The sequence below is a fragment of the Octodon degus genome, unplaced genomic scaffold (genome assembly GCF_000260255.1).
Source record: "Octodon degus isolate 3935 unplaced genomic scaffold, OctDeg1.0 scaffold00138, whole genome shotgun sequence".
Classification (NCBI taxonomy): domain Eukaryota; kingdom Metazoa; phylum Chordata; class Mammalia; order Rodentia; family Octodontidae; genus Octodon; species Octodon degus.
In genome coordinates this window covers 2,819,116-2,839,469 of record NW_004524714.1, presented here as the reverse complement: position 1 = coordinate 2,839,469, position 20,354 = coordinate 2,819,116, and the positions used below count along the sequence as shown (strand labels likewise).

Here is a 20,354-nt window from a genome sequence, read left to right as displayed (position 1 = left end):
TGCCTGTTTACAGCCTCCCAAGAGCTGGGATTACAGGCGTGCGCCACCACGCCCAGTCTCAATTGCCAGCTCAGTGTCTCAGTGTACTCTGGGGGCGGGGCCAGCACAGGAGGCCCGGGAATCGTACCCCCAGCTTTAATCTACTGAACTACTTGGCCAGCCCTCAAGGGGATATTTAAAAGGATGCTTATTGTAGCATATTTTAATAATTGGAAATAACATAAATGTCTAGCAGTAGGACAATGGAGGAACAGTGGGGTGTTGCTGCAGCAGGATACACCAAGTTTATGCTGTCTGTATCTCAGAAGCTATTGCTCAACCAAAGAAATTGGTTGCAGAAAGATATGGCTAGTATGATACTCACTAGTATGAAAATGTGAAACATGCTAAACATTACAGTATATTGTTTATGAGTAAGTACATAGGTAGTAGAAATACAAAAACATTGACCCAGTTAGTGACTGTGTCAGAAGAGGAGTGACAAAAGTGGGCTGAGGGAGAGGGGCACAGGGATTCGCGCGTCCCTGGCTGGGCCCACTGCTGCGTGTCTGTGATCGCCCTCCCTCAGGGGGCCAAGCAGTGAGGCTGAAGTTCAAGGTCAGCCTGAGAGGTTTAACAAGACTCTGTCTCTCAAAAGGAGGAGGAGGTAGAGGAATGATCATGTGGATCTCCGATACTCATTACTTGATTCTTTATACTTTATCTTGAAATATTTCATAATAAAACAAATTAGAGGGGGGAAAAATCCAGCTGATTTGATATAGAGCTAGGTTTGTGAACCAAGGTCTAGAATGGGTGCTTCTCAGATTTCAGTGCGTGTGTGTATGTGTTCCTGGGAGCTCCTGTTAGAGTACTCATTCTGCTTCCTTAGGCCCGATGTGGGCAGAAGATCCTGTATTTCTAACCAGCTTGGGATAGCAAGGGGTCAGAAAGCCCTTGGCGCCCTTTACAACTCTGGCCCCCTTTACAACTCTGGCCCCTAGGAGCTGTGCAGAAATACCACTCTGGATAGCGTGTCTCCCTCAGGGTGAGGCACAGTTAGGAGCAGATCTTGGTGCTCCCAGGAGGGAAACAGAGCCTGGGGAGACAGACTTGCAGAGCGTCCCCTGCAGACGCAGGCCTGCAGGTGGTTAGAGCAGGTGTACCACGACATATGGTGGCTGCTGAGCTTTCCCTTATGTTCCGTTTCTGCCCAGCACTTGCGGTCATGTATTTATAGATCCATGTGGAGCAGGATTTCCCGAACCAAACCAGACTCCGAGCTCCACCTTAACCCTACAGCTAAGATGCCAGCATCACTGAAGCGCTGGGAAGGGAGGGCAGGTGTGCAGACAGCTCGCTTGGAGGAATCCTCTTCCAGGCAGCATCTCCCAGGGGTCTGGATGGCAGACCCCAGGACCGTGTGTGCGCTCAGGGACTGCTTCCCACCTTGTAGACTTGCTACAGACAGGGCCACTTTGCTTGCACAGTATTTTTGTTCCTGGAAAGTCCTACGTATATTGAATCTTTTATCCTCATTGCACTGTTAGCTTGGCGAGAGCAGGGACCATGAGTCAAAGGGGTTTGCTCCTGGTGTGGCACCTGGTGCCTGGTAGGTGCTCAGCAGCTGAGTATTGGATGAGGAAAGGAGTTTCAGCTCAGACTGTTTTTGTTTTGAGAACAGGGTCTTGCTCTGTTTCTCAGGCTGGCCTCAAACTCCTGGGCTCAAGCAAGGATCCTCCCTCAGCTTTCCAAGTAGCTGGAACTACAGAAACTCAGCACTGTGTCCATTTGTTGTCGCTTTTGTTTTTTTGTGGCACTAGGGATCGGACTCAGGGCTTTCACACTGAGCTACATCCCCAGCCTATTTTATTTTATTTTATTTTACTTTAAGACAGTCTTATTTAGTTGCCCAAGCTGGGCTCAAACTTGCAGTTCTCCTGCCTCAGCCTCCCACAGTACTGGGATTACAGGAGTGAGTCACTACCCCCAACTACCATGTACCATGTCCTTTTAAAAATTAAATTTTTAGAACAATGATGGATTCCTATGCAGTTATAAGAAATAATAAAGAGCCCATGTACCTTTAACAGGGTTCCCCCAGTGGTGACGTCTTTTATAACTGTAGGCCAGGTCACAACTGGGAAATTGACATTGATACAGCCCCCACAACTGGGAAATTGACATTGATACAGCCCCCTGATCTTAGATTTTCCTAGTTTCACATACAGTTTGATCACATGTGTACGTTACTGTACCCACCAATGACGGCCAAGAAACTAAACAGTTCCGTACCGCTACTATCCATCCATCCTGTTCCCGTTTTAGCCACACCAACTCCTCTTTCCCTCTGTCACTTTGTCATTCCAAGAATGTTATATAACTGGAATCTTCTAGTATGTAACAGTTGGGGACTTGGTTTTCCGGTTGGCATAGTTACTTAGAGAGTTATCCAAGTAGTTGTGTTGAACAGTTGTTAGTTCCTTTTAATGACTGAGTAATATTTCATGCTGCGGAATGCTGGTTTGCTTAACACACTCATACCAGCTTGAATCCCTGGGAACATGACATACAAATTATGGCCATGTGGTGAGTGCGTTAATATTTTGCCCTTGGAAGGACATGTAGGTTGTCTCCAGTTTGAGGCTATTATGAATAAACTTCTTTGAACACTTCTGTGCAGGTTTTAGTGAGCATAATGTCCTCATTTCCCTGGAATAAATACTCCAGGGTACAGCTCTGGTCCTCTAGTAGTTGTATATTTTGTTTTATAAGAAACGACCATTTCCATCCCCATGTACAGTGTATGGGTATCCAGTTTCTGCACATCCTCTCTGGGATTCAGTATGATCACCACGGTTTAGTTTAGAGATGAAGGCACTGACAGAGGTCATTGGGGAAGGGAACTTCGCAGGGAGTTTTCATGAGTTTATTAACACCTTCATGGTGGGGCCATTTTAATTCACGTGTCTCGCTGCCAGGTGGCTCTGAGCCACCAGTGAGTGGGACATGCATGATTGTCCCATCAGATGGCATGGGACAGTCCTATTGGATGGTACAACCTGGAAGGAACATGTTCATACTGTGGAAACATAGCTGGACGTGCGTCTTTGTCAGAAACCTAGAAGATGACTAAATTACGGTGAAGCCACTCCAAGTGTGCCTCAAGGTGCATCTGGGAATGTGTAACAGAAAGGAGGGAAGCAGGGAGAGAAGGGGCAGAAACCTGCTGGTGTTTAGGTCAAAAAAAGGAGAACAAAAGAAAAATGCAGGGGCCGGGGAGATGGCTCAGTAGAATAAGCACTTGCCTGGCAAGCGCAAGGGCCTGAGTTCAATCCCCCGTTCCGCAGGGGGAAAATAAAAACGTGTTCACAGTTAATTTATTCAACAAATACTTATTAAGCAGCCTGCTATGACAATCACTCTGTAAGAAGCATTGGTGGCCAGGATGATAAGATTCCTAACAGACAGAGTAACGAGTGTTTATTTAGTAGCTTCTCCGTGCTGCATATTATTTACTTATGAACTCTCTTCACCCTCCCACAGAGACAGATGCGATGGGACTCCATGTTCTAGATGAGGCAACGGCCTCAGGGTAGAGAAGTAACATGCCTGAGGTCACAGAGGTAGTGCCTGGAGGGGAGCTGTCTGACCCCTGTGACTGGCATTTTTTGCTAAGGATGGTGAACTGAAGAGCCTGGAGCGAGGGGCACGCGGCACTGTACCCTCAGAAACATAGTAACGCACAGGGAGCCATCTGGAGAGTTCTAATAAGCCGAGACCTCTGATATCCCAGACTTTTTCACTCTAGAACGCTTGTTTACTTCCTGCTTCCTGGTGCCCTTAAGAGAGGACCAAAGTCTTCCATTTCAGCATTAGGAACTAACATATGATTACATCTCTACTCTTCTGTGTCACATGTCTTTTAAAGGCTTGACACCTGGTCATTTATGTGCTATCAGCTATTCTAGTACCTGTAGTTAGAAGGCCCCAGGATCACTCCAAACCTCCATCTCTGGTCTGACCCGGTTAAAAAGCTGCTGTGGCCCTCAGAAGGTCTCCTGCTGCCTGCCTGTGGAGCCTGAGCACCAGAGCTGCTGACGCTGGCCTCTCCTATTGGTAGACTTCAAAAAACTGCCTGTTGCCTCTCACTGATTCTTTCTGCTCATCAGGAATCTCTTCAGGAGTCCCCTTGTCACTGTCACCCATAACTCTTACTCTAAGGCTAAAAGCCATTGAAACCTGGCTAGTTAGGGCCTAGCAAGTCGAATAAGGGCCTTCTACTTTCAGCAGCTCTGAGATTTTTGGAGAACCTTATCTTGCTTTTCAGGAACCTAACTTTGATCATGGCAGCTCGTCTAGCCTCCTTATAGAGCTAGAAATCTTTGCTCCCACCCCTGGCCATATGTGGCAGTTTAGCGTGGAGGTCCTCCACTCTGTTCATGCGTGCAGAGTGTGATCCAGCATTCTCACACATTAATTTGCTAAAGCAGAAGGCTTTCTATTTAAAGACTGGAGCTTTCTGCATGCAGGGAGCTGGAAGCTCCGTACTCATCTGCACCTGCCCAGATTGGTGGCCTGCTCCAGCCAGGTTTCACATGTCTTCCTGTGTCGTGCCACCAGAGGACCCAAGCCTCTGGTAGGTGAGGGATTCCTGCTAGACTGACTCTTCTAGGGAGATTTGGAGTGGAACGGGGTGCAGCCCCTTGACCCCATCCTGAGAAGTCTGCTGATGGGCTTTGGGTCTCCTTAACTGCTACAGGACAGGGAAAGGCATTTTAAAACTTTTTTTAAAATTCAGTAATCATTGACATTCAACTTCCCACCCCAGGTCTCTCTGAAGAGCCCCGGAAGTAGTTCATATTAACAAGAAAACCAATAATAATATTACCTAACATGTAGAATGGTTTTCATGTAATACTTGATATGCTTAGTACTGTGCTTTTTCTTTTTTATTCTTGATAGTCCTGTGAGCGTGGTGGTCTTTTCAACCACAGTTCATCGATGGGGGAACGAATAATGCCCAGAAAGGCTAAAAACCCATCTGTGTCTCTCAAGCGATGCTCAGACAAATGACATTGCACTTCCCAGGTTGCTGGCGACCTTGATTGGCCTTGTCCTTTCTTGAAAAGTGCTGCAGAATGATTAACAGGTTTCCTGGGGATTCCCGAGGCATCTGGAACAGCAGTGTTTTTCTGAGCATTGCCATGGACCACCTGCAGCAGAATTCTTCAGACTTACTTGTTAGAATTGCGGCTGTCCCAGGCACAACCTCTGGGAGTAGAGCCCGGGGATCTGCATTTACCAGACTCCTCAGGGAATCTGCTGGACTCTAAGGTTCAAGGAAGACTGCTGCTGAGCGTTTCCCCAAGATTCATGAGACTGCTATGGGGCGACTATCTTGTTCTGTAAAAGGCCACTTAGTAAACAGCTTGGGCTTTGTGGGCCAGATGGTTTCTACTGAAACTGTTCAAGTCCACTACTGTAGTACAAAAGTAGCCATGCACAGTCTGTAACCAGTGGGAGTGGCTGTGTTCCAATAAAGCTTTGCTCTCAAAAATAGGCAGTGGGTTGCACTGGGCCATAGTTTGCAAACCTCTGGTGTAGGATCATCCTGACCGCCAGCCCTCTGACAGATTCTTTCACTGTTGTGTTACATATGAAGAGTTGTATCCGTGAGGATGAAATTGTTTGCCATAATAGATCAACCCTGAATCTTAGTGATGTAGAACAAGTCATTTCTCATTCTCAGCACAGCCTAGTGAGAGTAATCTCAGTTGGGACTTCTGTGTGGTCACTCAAGGCCAGGGCTCCCTCTTCCTGTGGCTTTGTCCTTCATGGTGCTAGAGGCCTCTCCGTACATCTGCCTGCATCTCCTTGGCCGGAACTCTTCTCATTTGAAGTCCAGAAAGACAGTGATGTCTCAAGCCCAAGAGGGCCTGTGCTTGCAGTCCTGCAGCAGGCTCAAGAGAAAGGAATAGTTTTTAAAAACATGTGCTCATAGTAGTGCCTGCCCTGTAGGCTAGAACTGTCTAGACCGAGAGGCTAAAGACCAGCTTCCCATCAGGGAGAACAGCAAGGGGCTTTTGCCCTCAGTGATTATGAAGAATGCTGTTGGCCATTAGCTAGTGCGCATACAAATACCTCCCTTAGTGCCACGGCCAGTGACTAAATGGCCATCATGTGCCAAGCAGTGGCCCAGCCCAACAGGAGGACCAAGCTCCTCGTGGAGATTAGGTGGTCCTTTCCACCCGGAGCCCTGTGCCAGGTGCCCAGGGAGAGCGGGCTTGGTGACATAGCTGTCCTGAGTGTGTGCTGCAGCCCTGAGAAATGCACCCCCCATGGTCCAGCCTGGTTCCCACCACGGGCGAGCTTGCTCTCTGCAGTGCAGTGGGTGACATATAAGGGGAGGGGGGCAGATAGAAACTTCTCTTTACTGCTCTCTTGGCTGACTTACAGGACGTTGTTTTCCCTCTGAGAGGTATCTCCAGGGATGTAGAGTTGTCCTCTTTTCGCGTTTGGCTCTGGCTTTGGCCGTTAGGGAGCTGCTACAGTATGTCTCAGAACGCCTTGTGGTGCTGAGGGCAGTGCCGGGAGATACCTGCTCTTTCAGTCATCAGCCGTTCATCCTAGGGCTACTGCTGCCACCCTTGATTTCATCATCGGCCTGGCTGAGACTGCAGCCCTGGGTTGAGGTCCGAGCAGACAGCATCGGCTCTGTGCCTGATCTCTGTCCCAGCGCATGGACTCTGGAGCCTATGGTCTCTTGGTAACCAGACCAAGGGGAAAAGATCGTAGGACTGTCGTGTGGAGCAATAGCAGCATCTCCAGGAGGCCTTTCAGACTGAACTAAGGGCACAGGCAGAGAGGCCAGATTCAACAGACTGGAATAGACCATGGAGAGAAGTTTTTTTATTCTCTTCCAGAGATGTTGGTTTTTGTCAGTAGAAGCAAAAAGGCAGCCAAAGTAACATCTTTCAAACCTCCTTTCAAACGGCCTCCTTTGATTTGTTGCACATTTTCAGCTAAGGGAGTAAGGCCCACAAAAGGTTAAATTTCTCATATAAGATTAATTCAGCCATTTCTGTGGAATGGTGGAGGCAGAATACCATTAGACTTTCTAATCTCATTTCTCTCCTGCTGTCTTTCTTGGAGCCTGTCAAGCGGTGTCCTGGCAGACAGTCAGTTCTGTGGATGCTAAACATCAGAGTCAGTCTCTTGCTGAATGTGCCAAGAGTGCTGTAATTTAGAAAATGTAACCTACCTTGTAAGGAAGGATGAAAAGGTATTGAGCGCACCTTTCTTTGCATGTGAGATTACAAATGCTTTGAATTATGTTAAACATGTAATTCTTCAGTAGCCTATTTTCTGTTTTATCAGAGTTCTGTTTTATTAGAGTTGCTTGCATGACATATTCCAACCAAACTTACTGAAAGTGTTTGTATTTTGTGGCTCTCGTTGGTTTTGTGAGTCCTGCTTGGGGTCCTAAATATACTCACCAGCCACCAAGCTGTGTGCCTTCTGAGAGTGCGGTGGCATGTTCAGGGTGCAAATGCAGTAACAGTTTTGTCTTTGTTTTAATTGCCCTTCAGCACACACGTGAGTGCTCCTGTCTGATCGAAGCCTGTGTTGATGGGGAGGGGGAAAGGAGGGCGGGAAGCAGTAGCTGCTGCTGCTGCATGAAAAACTAAATGTGCGCAGATGTTCAGTTGTTAGATTCTCTGTTAGTTCTGGTCTTTTTTCAAACTGCTGTATAAAAATCTTAAAAGGGGGTGGGGGCGGATGAGAGGAGCCTGTAGGGATTTTGGAAATTTTTTTAAATTTCAGCTTAAAATACAGCATTAAAAAATGCTGGTTATTTTTATGTTGCATATTTGGGACAAAGAGGCTCTCTTAAGGGAAAGCTAATTGCAATATCTGGTTCAGCAGCTTTGTCCCTTGCCTCAGGTTACTACTGCAGGGCTTTCTGTCCCCTCTGGTAATACAGAAATGAAATTATAAACCACCAGTAGCCTTGGAAATTTCAATCGATTCCAAATGACTAAATATTTAATTCGGTCATTGCCTATACTTCCAGGGATGACTCGGGCATTTTTCTTATGACTGAAGGCTTCATGAAAGCCAGGCTCTGCAATGGCTGCTGGGGACCGAGTGTGTGGTGAGGAGGCTCCCCTGCAGTGAGGAGCCGGGCCTGTGAGCCTCTGTTCCACAGCAGCCCTTTTTGCAAATGGTAGTCGATTTTTTGCAGAAGGTTTGTGGCCAGATCGCTATGTATAATACTGATGAAGCATTTTTGTTCCAGCTCTGTCTCGGAAGACCTAGGCTGTAGACGTGGGGATTTCAGTAGGAAACATTATGGATCTGTGGAGCTGGTAAGTTTATGCTGTCTGTTCAGTGGTGGTGCATTGATTAGATTTAGAGAGGATTGCCACACTCACCAGACCTTTTGTTGTGTATTTACCATTAGACCATGTGAGTACAGTGTAAGGATTGGATTGGCACAAATACATATTGAAGCCTGTGATAATTTGCACATCTTTATTTGTTTTTATTGTTACTTACTTTGAATCCTGTGTCTTCCAGCTGATTAAAAAATATTTTGTGGCTTGATATCTTTCTCTGCTGATGGTATATATAATTAAATAAAATAATTTGTGAATTAAGAAAGACAGCATTTTGTTTTTCTATTATATTGTTCCTAAAAGTTTACAGTTCTAGTTTTGAAGGTTGAAATATGATTGAAATATGTATTCTGATTTCCTGTACCCTTGCCTCTGAGTATGTGACAGGAGTTAGAGCTCTTCCTTTATTTGTGAGCTCTTCCTTTCCTCTTAAAAGCATGTCCATTGGGCTAGATAAATGACTGTAAGGGATGGTAACTGTCTCCGATAAAAACATCCATATTTTCCAAGTGAGAGACATTGGAGTTTATGGTATGATTTTTAAAAAGAGTATGTTTTCATTTTAAAGAGAAATGTAAGGAAAACATACACAATAGTCTCAGGGTTTTTTCTAAGATAGAAGTATGATTTTTTTTCTCAACTGCATGGAAAGTTAAACAAATTTAAGGAAAATGTGCGAGTCAATTCCATTGATTTTTGTTCAGAACGTTGGTCTACTATTTTTGTCTGTTTCTAAAAACAGGTTGCTTCTAATCATTAGTATAGGTGCTCAGTTATTCCTTCATTAATATAAGCTGCATTCTTACAGGATTTAAGTGGTAGAAAACTTTGTTTGAGAGTTATGTACCAGTAAGGTTCTACTTAAATTGAGGTATATTACAGCCTTGACTGTGTACCTGGCCCAGGACTGAGTCTTTTTGAATACATAAAATAAAGATTTGTTTCTTGTTCTGAAGGAGCTTGCTGTCCTCCAGCTGGGCAGATGAGATACATAAACTATGTAAAGAATGAATTTAGCCACATGAAAGACACACTAATTTCCTCGGTCACTGCCTGTTCTGTGCTCGCTGGTGACACCATGTCAGCTCAGACCACCACCTCTGCTCGAGGAGTATGCGTATAGCAGTTATGCAGAGCTGGGACAGGTAAAGAGCGTGAGAGTCACAGGTGGGGGGCACTAGGGGCTGAGATAGAGGCAGAGTCCTGTTCTAGCTGGGGATCTCAGGGAAGTAGTGGGGGGCGAGTGGGTGGCAGAAGTAGACAGGAGATGAGGGCAAACAGCCTGATTCTCAACAGGTGTTCCAGACAGTGAGCAGATGCCCAGGCGAGTGTGGGTGAGGCTACAGGGCTCAGTGGATCAGGCCGAGCAGTGAACAGGTCCCAGATCAGACAGGCTGGGGTGCGACACTGCACCACTTGCCTCCGTGACCAGTCCTGTTACCCTGCTTCTCAGGACCTAAGAACCTGTGTTCTGAAGCCATCCTTCATTTATCATTTACTAGTTGTAGGATCTTAGGCTTCCAGCCTCTGTTTTTGCATCCATAAAACAAAGAACCAGCTTATCTTCCTTGAATGGTTGGTACAAGGACCTAAGGAGCTCATACCCATAAAACAGGCAACACATAAGCACAGTTCATGTTTAAGTAGCTGTAGTAGTAAAGATGAGATTTAGTAGCAAAATAGCACTTTCAATAGAACGCTTTGGGCTTGGTCTAATAAGTAGCACAGAGGCTTTGTGAACAGTGCGAATTGTGTCTGGGAAAGTGACTCATTAGACCTGTGGGCATAGCGGAGTGTCAGCATAGTGCTTGAGAGCAGGCACCAGAGTCACCTGAAGGCTTAGAGGTTGTGGAGCACAGATTGCTAGGCTCCAGGCTAAGTGACAAATTCAGGAGGTCTTGGGCTGCCCCACAGTCTGAATTTCTCCCGAGCCTCAGATTACCTTGTAGCTGTCGCAGAACCACACCGGGGGAGCCGCTGCCTTGAAGGCTGTCAGACCAACCACCAGCTATCCCTGCCAGATGAGGCAACTCAGTGGCCAGAAGGTCTTCAGAGGTGTCCGGGGTCCTCCTCCAGAGCCACGATTGTGTGTGTTGATGGTTGACCTTCAGAGATCCTAGAAAATGAATTTTAAACATGTATATATTTAAATTCTGTGAATAATCTCCCCTCCTTGCAGCAGCTGTCTTCATCCCTTCCAATCTTTGCAGCTACAAACTTAGTTTTTATGTGATTGTGATGAAATTGTGTACTTGGTTTTACATTCCTCTTTCTTCATTTAGCTGTATTTTATAAATGTTTTCTTCTCATATTGTCTTCAGTTTCCATTTTAATCTGTGAAGATGGCCAAACTTGGTAGTAAATATCTATGTCATAATTTTCTTCCCTTTGCAAAATTAGGTTCTTATTAGTTTTCTCATGTTAGAAATGACGTGCAGTGGTGTTTGGTATGATAGAGAAAAATGAAATGCACAGTTCCCATTGCTTGCCAAATTCTAACTCTGTGTTGAAAAGGAAGGTGACGTTTTCATAGTACAGTTGTTCCCTGGCCCCTGGGGATTGGTTTTAGGACCCTCTTTGCCCTTGAATACTCGAGGCCCTAATGTAAAATGGTATATTTGCATATAACCTATGTCATCCACATCCTTTAAGCCATCTCTGGATTACTTTCAATATCTAATTCAATGTAAATGCAATGTAACCAGTTCTACTGTATTACTAGAAAATAATAACAAGAAATGAATCTGCACCTGTTCAGCACAGATGCACGTTTTTCCTGAATTTTTTCCATCCATGGTGGCTGAACCTCTGATGGGGAACCCTTGGACATAAAGGACCAGCTGTATTATTAAATTAAAAATCATTATATGTGTCCTGGTGTTATCACCAAGAACCCACTAAATGTCAGGCACCCTGAAACTCAGCCTTTGTAGAAGGATACCCAGGGTTATATAAAGTGGAATTTGTAACAATGAACTTTGATGTTGAAGAAAGTCACTGTGAAAAACTAAGCTTGCCTGTTCAAATTAGTAATGAGGGTAGATTTAGGGCTTTTTTTTTTTTCCATACTGGGGATTAAGCCCAGGCCCTTCACACTGAGCTACAGCCTCAGCCCTATTGGAATTTTTTTTTTTTTTATGAGACATGGTCTTGCTAAGTTGCTAAATAGTCATGGCTGGACTCAAACTTGCAATCCTCCTGCCTCAGCCTCCCATGTGCTGGGATTACAGGTGTGCGCCATCATGGCTAGCTGCACAGCAGTTTCTTAACCTTTATTCAGCAAATAATTTTTGAAGGCCCACATATGACAGGTGTAGCATCATACTAGGCACTGAGACGGAAGGGGAAACCTGACCAGGTTTTCTCCTTTCATGTAGCTGTAGTCTGTCTTTAGAAATGGACCATGTAAAGCTTTGTGTCTCTAGGCTATGCCTTATGGGTAGCCTTCGGCTGGGCTCCCTGCCTTAATTTGGGCTCATTCCCTGCAGGCCCACTACGCTCAGTCCAGTGTGAATTTAAAATGATCCACCACAAGGGGCTGGCTGAACCGCGAAGGCCTGAAGCGCAGATGCACAGCTGAGCCCGTGAGACTGGCGAGCCCTGGCCAGCGGTGTCATGTGCGCGTGCTTCCACCTGGCCCAAGTGGTTCCCATCTTCCCCTTCCTCTGTGTCAGCCGTCCTGCTCTGTAATCCAGCTCAGCTGATGGCACAGCACCGCCCTCTGGTTGCTTTTCCCCAGCAGCCAGAGGGGTGGGTTTTTAAAACTATTTTTATAGTGGTTGGGTATAAAATGAACCATTTTACCCATTTTAGGTGTATAATCCAGGGGCATTTGGCATATGTCCAGGGTTATGCCACTATCACAGCTATTCACGTAAGGAACATTTCCCATTATCCCAAACTGAAATTGTGTACCTGTTACACACAAACTCCCCGTTCTTTCCTCTTTCCATCCCCTGGTAACCCGTATTCTGCCTACCATGGTGCATTTGCCTCTGCCAAGTCTGTCACAGGAGTGAAATCCTACCCTACTTCTGCTGGTGTAGTTTCCTTCTATTTTATGGCTGAGTCAAATAGCATATTTCACATATTCATTCATCTGGTAATAGTCATGATTTTTTCCCACCTTTTAGCTACTTTGATTAATGCTGCTGTGCACATTAGAGTTCCTGCTTTCAGCTCTTTGGGTGCATTGACTGGGAGAGAAATGTGCTTGATCGTGTGGTGATTCTGTGTTTTATCTTTTTAAGAAACTACCAAACATTTCATAGCCACCTGGCACTTTACCATTCTACTAGGAACACCAAAGATAGTCTGTGTGCATTCTTGCCAACAACTCTTCCCCATTTTTTTTTTTAAGATAGCAGTCACACTAATCAGGGTGAAGCAACATCTCATTGTGGATTTGATTTGCATTTCCCCAAGGATGAGCGACGTGAGCATCTTTTCATGTTCCTCAGCCATATATCTTCTTTGAAGAAAGGATTAAAATTCTATCCTTTGCCCATTTTAAAATGTAATTCTTGGGCTGGTGAGATGGCTCAGTGGTCTAAAGCACCTACTTAGAACAAGCTTAGCAAAGCACAGGGACCGCAGTTCAATCCCCCAGCACCACATGCCAGCCAGCCCCGCCCCCTGGTGGGCTGAGCTGGCCACACACACACACACACACACACACACAAATAAAACTTGAAAAAAAATTTTAAAAAAGATGTAATTCTTTGCTTTTTTGCTAATGTTTTGTTGGAGCTCTTTTTGTATTTAGGATACTAATCCCATATCAGATATATGATCTGTGTATATTTTTCCCACTTCCTCATATTATATTGAAAAGATCAATAGCTGGGCCTAGTAGGACATGTGTGTAATCCCAGCATTTTTGGAGACTGAGGCAGAAAGATTGCAAGTTTGATGGAGCCCAGCCTGGGAAATTTAACACCTTAGTGAGACTTGAGTCTCAAAATTAAAAGATAAAACTTGCAAAAATCAATTAGACGGGGGGCCTGCCCCTTAGCTCAGTTCTTTAAGTGGCTGCTTCAACAAAGCAGTCAGGCTCAGGTTGCTGTGGTTCATCCCCACAACACAAGACAGCCAGTCATGCCTTGAAGGCATTCGGCGAAGAAAAAAAAAAAATCAATTAGACGTATACACAAGGACTAATTCTAGGCTTTCTCTTCTGTCACATTGGTGAATATATGTCCAATGACAGAATGATGTTTGAAAATGTTGACAACACAATGTCTTTTCTTTTTTGAAGCCTTTCCTTGATTGTCCCTTGTAGTTCAGGGCCAGACCACTTACCAAGCCCTCCAAGAACATGTGTGAGCCCTGCTCTGCTGCCCTCTTCCTCCTCTCTTGCCAGTTCCTGGCTGTGACAAGATGCTTGGTCCGACTGGTCTCTAGAACACCCTGGATTTCTCCCTGTTCCAGGACTCCTGTCCTTAGCACTGGGATGGACTTCTCCAGAGCTTTATGTGACTTAAGTGTCACCATCTCAGAGAGGTCTCCCCTGCTACTTTCTAACTCACTACTTGTTTATTTTCTTAACGGTGCTTATAATGGTGTGCATTTATCTCATTTCCTTATTTACCTACCACTCTTGATCCACAAGAGGCCAGGATAGGATCCATCTCTGTTGTGTTTATTGTATTTCTAGAACCTGGCTCAGAGCCTGGTACAGACTAAGTTCAAATACATTTTTTGTTACTAATTTAACTTCAGCTCCCTAATCTCTGTGGTCTATGCAGCTCTGTTTCCCATCAGCATCTCTTCTTGATCCCTACTTTCAAATTCCAAATGGAATATTACAGATTATTGATTTCTCTTAGCTTGGGTCACCATCCCTGACTCAAAACGGTGATGCTTATGATAGGGAGATTGTTCAGTGTCAACATGGCCTCCTAGCACCAGGCCCTCGGCAAACTTTGTGGGTAGGGCAGATTCTTTCTGAAGGGGATGGAGGCAAAAGTCAGTTAAAGAAGTAAAGAGTTAAAGAAGAAGACTTGTGCTGGAACCTGCGCATGTGTCCCAAACATTCACCATTCCCTCATGTGGTAGATGATCTAAAGCCCCCCGTGCAGATTTCTTCCTCCACTGGTGGAATCTCATTCCTGTTCCTTTTATTAGTCCCGTATATGTATAAGGATACAGATTAGGAGCTCCCTCAGGGGAGAAATCATGGCTGTGTATTTGCCATTTTATCCCTAATACCAAGGACAGTGCTGAGCATTAGTAAATATTGATTGATTGATTGATGGATGAATGGGTGATCCAGTTTGGTTGATGCTGACCAATGAAAAATAAAGAAAGGAAAAGGAGGCTTTGGGGCCCTGCCCTGTAGCTCAGTTGTTTAAGTGGCTGCTTCAACAAAGCAGTCAGGCTCAGGTTGTTGTGGTTCATCCCCACAACTCAAGCCAGCCAAACCTGCCCTGAAGGCATTTGGAGCAAAAAAAAAAAAAAAAAAGGAGCCTTTAAGCTTGAACACCGTTCCAGTTATTAGCTTGCAGTTTTTCTTCCTGATACATTGCCAGTCCCATCTCTCGGGGAAGAATTTTAAGCAAGGCCCAGCTGTTACACCATCAGACATTCTTCACTTCATATCAGAATCTGTCAAGAAAAGTATCAAATTGTTTGTAGCTTTTATTGATCTTTTCTTGGCCTTTGACTCGATGGATGGAAAACTGATGTGGTATAAATGATAAATGATACCCACACAATATAGACCTTTCCCCTGCCTCGCCCGGCTGCTGGTTCTCTTGCACGCCACTTCTTAGTACTGCTGGGAAGTCGCCATCTGCAGAGGATTTCAAATCAGGGTAGAATATTGTCCGTTCATTTTTGAACCTGAGTCGGAATGACTCATCCCTGAACTTGGACAAGCTGCCTGCTTTGCAGTCCTGCTGTACAGGAGAGCCCAAGATCTGTGCTTCCACGTGCGGGTGGCAGGACTTTGTTGTTAGGAACTCAATGGCCTCCAACAATGGCTGGCTTTTGTACTATCTAATGGCTATGAAAGGGTGGTTGATCAGTATTTGAGTATGTAAGGATTCTCAAAAGCTTTACATGAAGTAATTTGCTGTTTGAGGGTATTTTTCATTTTGGTTTTGTTTGGTTTTATTTGGGGAGACAATATCTTGCTATATAGTTCAAGCCAGCCTTGCAGTTGAGGTGTAGACTAGGCTGGACTCAAACTCACGGCAATCCTCATACCTCAGCCTCCCGAGTGCTGAGATTATAGGTGTGTGCCACCAGCCCTGGCTGTAATTTGTATTTTTTTGCAGGCACAAATTTGAATTATGTCAGAGAGTGGTGTACAGAAGGGTGATAATTTGCTAATAAATAATTTAGCTGTCTGTCCAACATCCCTAACCCAGTGTAGTTTCATTCTCTCTTGAGAGCTGGGTAGGCTTTTTGTTGTGAATTTTGTGAGCAAAATCATATTCTGTGTGGTATTCTCAAATTGAGAGATTAGTGAATGTACCTGTACTTTTCCCCCAAGGAGCGTCAAAACATGAAGGCTTCCGCATTCTTCAGCTGCCATGCGACGTGGGCAGGCATTCTTCAGTCCTACTGACTGGTCTGTAAGTCTGAGTTAGGGTCCTCAAGACACATGTCTATCTTGGAGTATTTGCTGGCAGCTTTCCATGGTCTAAAACTATAGTGGTGTTTGGGGGAGGGAAGCTGATACTTTTACTGCCTTTGTTGGTCTTGCTGGCTTTGAAACTTTGCCAGGCCAAAATTATTGCGCCCATTTTCCATGCATAGAACTTGAAGATCTTAATGACATAATTATTTGTGTATTAGAGTAGAACCAGAAATCTTCTATTATGGTCATCTTGTAACTGTTATTATTATTATTAGTTATAACATTATCAGATGCTTACACTGTATTAGCTGCAACATTGTTGAATGCTTCTCACATACCTGAGGTGCTAACAACCACATGAGGAAAGTAGCATTGGATTATGGCTCCCCATGTGGGTGCTCAGAAAACACTGTGTAGTTATCGCAGGTATGTTGTCAGAGTGGTAGCAGATGGCAGAGGTGACATTGAAACCCGACTGCCTGCCCCCTACCTCTCACTCCATGAGCCCGCGTTCTTATAGTCTTACTATTTAGCAGGTGGCTCCTACAAAGTTTAGGTTGAGTATTAGAGCAAATACCACTGCCCTTAATCAGCAGTATAGCGTAGCCCTGCTTTAGGCTTTAGTCTAAACATATAATTTCAAACTGTTTGCTCCCTAGATCTTAATGAAAGCCGGGTTTTAGGAAGCATGTTCATAGAGTTCTCTAAAGAGATGTCCATGTATAAGTGCTTTATATGTCATTCCTGGATTGAGCCAGGCGCGTGACAGCAACAAACGCAATGGCCTGCCTTTTCCGGCCCCTCTCTGACTCACATCTCTTGATCTGTGCCTTGGCGTTGTGCCCTTACCTTGTTTTGGTGGACAGAGAGGAAATGGCCAGATGGCTGTTGGGGTGTCTCTTGCAGAATGTTGCTGAGGACCTTTTTGTCTGTCACACAGTCTCTCCTTTACAAGGGCCTAGGAGCAAAAATTTTCTCAGAGCCCACAACTACCGTGCTTCCCTAAAGAAGCTGTTTATTGTTAATCTTACAAGCACAGGCGTGTGGAAAGCTTTTTTTCTCTTTGCAGTGGCTTTTAGGACCTTTAGACCCCTATTTTCTCCTTGCCCCCAACAACCTTAAGAGATTTATGATATGCGTCCTCACCTAATTCTCTTGCTTTCAGTTGATTTACTACATCGGGTGTTCCCTGGTTATGAATCTAATTTTTTCATCTTACAGGAAATGAGTGGCAGCTGCAGGCATTGGGTTGACCCGTGCTGTCCAAGTCTCTCCAGGCCACTCTCGCATGCAATTGATTCTGTATCTAACTGACTTAATTCTTTGAGATATATTTCAGTAAACTGCTTTAATCCATTCTTTTATTTACTTATGTAAATGGAAGAGGGCACCAAGCCCAAGGGCTACAACCCACTGAGCTACAGCCCTAGCCTTTTTATTTTTTATTTTGAGGCAGAATCTTGCTGTGTAACCCAGACTGGCCTTAAATTTGTGACCCTCCTACATCAGCCTCCAGGTGGCTAGGAGTGCAGGCATGCTTCACTGTCCCCAACCGGATTAAATCCTTTTTAAGCCAGGGATATAGCTCAGGGACACAAGCACCTGCCTGGCAAGGGCAAGGTCCTGAGTTTGATTCCTGGTACCAAAGAGAAAACAGAAACAAAATCCTCTTTAAACCATAGAGTAAAGTATAAACAAAAAAGTACTTCTGCATCCAGCCCTTAACAGCTTAGTCCTTCCATCTCATTGATAGTAGGCTGGCTTACAGCGATTTTTAATCTCGTCTCTTCCCTACCCTCCTTTCTGTGAGTGTGATTTTATGACCTATTTTCCTAGATCAACAGAACATGGAGAGAGTTACCACCACCTGACTAGCCATTTGGTGACCATCTTGAGCGCTGAGCTCTGTTTCTGACACCAGTGGTGGTGGCACAAAACTGTCGCAAACACCGGAGCTAAACACACACTGTGGAAGAGGACCAGGCTTGCTTGTCCTCCAGTCATCCCCAGACAAAATCAGCCTCTGCAGGAGCCACCTCCGTGCTGTCTGGCAGCGGCAGGGTCTCTGGCCCCGACACTAGAGCTGCCAGCACCTGCCTGCCTGCCCTCTGGGGGTCGTGGGCTGCTCCCTCATTCCCTCCGGTGAGCTCAGCCAGCGCTCCCTGTGTCTGCCCGCTGCCTGCTTCTGCAGCCACCTGGGCCCAGCCCAGGCTTTGGGTCCTGCCCTCCCCTTGGTGCCTGGGGTCGTTGTTCTTTGACTCAGGTGTCTTTACCTGGTGGATGTGGTATCGACCACGCTACAAAAACACTTTCAAGTCAGTGTATAACTGTATTTTTCTTACAAGCAGAGACCCAAACTGTGAGCACACTGTTTATTTCATTAATTCTTCAGGGCAGGTAGTGAAGTAGAACAGTTTCCTACTTCAATTTTGCTTGTTCTGTTATATCTTCAAAAAGAGAAACTCCCCTGTGTGTCTCTAAGCATGCCTTTGTTGGTGCCTATTTGATCACAGCCTGCCCACCCTCCTGGCACCGCAGTGTTCTCTGCCCCGGCCTGCATGTGTCGCTTGCCTGCCTTGACTCTGAGATGGGTTGGCTGGATGTAGCACTGTGGATCATAAGTCGCAGCAAAACTGAATCCTCTACTTGCTTAGAGTATGTAGTATTATGTGGCTTTGTATAACCACTTGGCTAAGTAAAAAATATTGTCAGGTTTTTGAAAGTTGCCTTCAGGTGTAACATGTTTTCTTCTGAATTTGTGCTGGTCTTCCACCAAAACTGAAGTATTTGAGCCAAGAGAGGTGGAGCACACATATAATCCCAGGCTCTCAGAGGCCAAGGCAGGAGGATCCGAAGTTCAAGGCCAGTCTGTGCAAATACAGACAAAACTAACTGAGCACAATAGCAGTATGTGACAGTGTGCTGTGAACATCAGAGAGTTTGGAACCGCTCTTTTGCTTCTTTTAAAGCTGTGGAGGATAAAAAAACAGTTTTATCTTGGTGTCCCCTCTTTACCACATGGATTCTGAACATTACAAGCCCTTTGCTCAGGCCCTCAGAAGGTGTCCCTTTTCAACTTCTTAGCTGCTCCTGGTGGGGACCTTGTGGCAGCTTCCCCGCGATTGTGGATACAAAGGCATTTAAGTCTCACTGGCGGTTTGGTCCCATTACCCTGAGGCCTTCTCCCAGCCCAGGGAGATCCCTGCCTTCCGGGGACACGTGTCCCACCCCGCAGCTCGAGCGGCTCCTTTGCACCTTTGTGAGGAAGGAAGACATCTCGAGGTTGTATCCCTTGTTTCCACGAGGTGAATTTGGGGAGAATCACACCCCCCAAGCCAGCGTCACCTGGTGGCTGACCTAACCACAGGGCCGCTCTCCCCCACTGCTGTTGAGTGATCTCTTCACGTTGAGTTATGCTACCCGCTCAATTAAAGCAGCTCCTTGGAGCCACCTTCTCTCTGCATTTCGGCCTCTGCTCTTCAGTTGGCCCATTGCCGTTACTGTATCGCAGTCTTTTGAAGTGTAATCTCAAACTGCGCTCACTCAACAGAGTGAAGACTTTTTAATTGCTGTGGGAGTCCGTCTCAGCCTCTCGCTACCTTCTCCCTTGGCTCCCTGCACAGCTACGGTTTCCCTCTGTCTCCCTCCCATGCTCGTCTTCCCGCAGTGCACTGACCACCCTTGCCAAGGTCACCAGACACCTTGCTGCTGCCGAGTCCAGGTGGCGTGTCTCTATTTTCACTTATTTATTTGGCATTCATAGGGCCCCTACCCTTTTCTTTCTTTTTTTTTCTTTCTTTTTTGAGACAGGATGTTGCTGAGTCACCAGGCTGCCCAGGCTGGACTCAAACTCACAGTTCTCCTGCCTCAGACGGGGATGAGAGTGCACCACACCTGGCTCTGGCTCTGGCTCATGGGACCTCTGCAGCGCTGGGCCTATTTCCTCTTCCTCCCTGGTGTCACCAGGTGCATGCGGTTTTCCCACAGCCTCCCTTCCTCATCTTCCCAGCTTCTTCTAGGGCTCCTCCTTTCCCATCTGGCCCCTGAGCTTGGGTGCGCCCCCAGGGCAGTCTCTGGCACTGTTCTGTATTCGTGCTTCCGGAGTGGCCTTTCCTGCGCCAATGGCTTCAGCTTAAGTAAGTGACACTCGAACTTTCAGTCCAGATCTCTTCTCACCAGGTTGCTGTTGATGGACCCAGATACCCACTGGACAGCTCTACTTTGGTGGCCCAGAGGCAGCTGGACCTCAGTGTGCCTGAAACTGAGCTTGACACGGTCCCTTTCCCCATGCCAAACGCCAAGTGGGTGGCCCTGACCTGTGTTATGTTGCCAGTTCTAGAAACCAAGAAATCACACGTAGCGCATGTCCAGCCTCTTCCCGAATCCTG

The 20,354-nt window shown here is 45.8% G+C and overlaps 1 protein-coding gene and 1 non-coding gene across 7 annotated transcripts in view; one reads left to right on the top strand and one right to left on the bottom strand.

Moving 5' to 3' along the window:
- Positions 1-20,354, top strand: part of Garnl3 (GTPase activating Rap/RanGAP domain like 3) — a 148,716-nt gene that overhangs the window by 34,471 nt on the left and 93,891 nt on the right. For all 6 annotated transcript variants that reach the window (XM_012517003.2, XM_004641553.2, XM_023701679.1 and 3 more), the window contains one exon: positions 8,282-8,351. In XM_012517003.2, coding sequence (XP_012372457.2) covers positions 8,282-8,351 — 70 coding nt within the window. The remainder of the gene's footprint in view (positions 1-8,281; positions 8,352-20,354) is intronic.
- On the bottom strand, positions 17,180-17,302 carry LOC111812719. Its single transcript, XR_002818141.1, has one exon. It is a non-coding gene; the product is annotated as a small nucleolar RNA SNORA44 (small nucleolar RNA).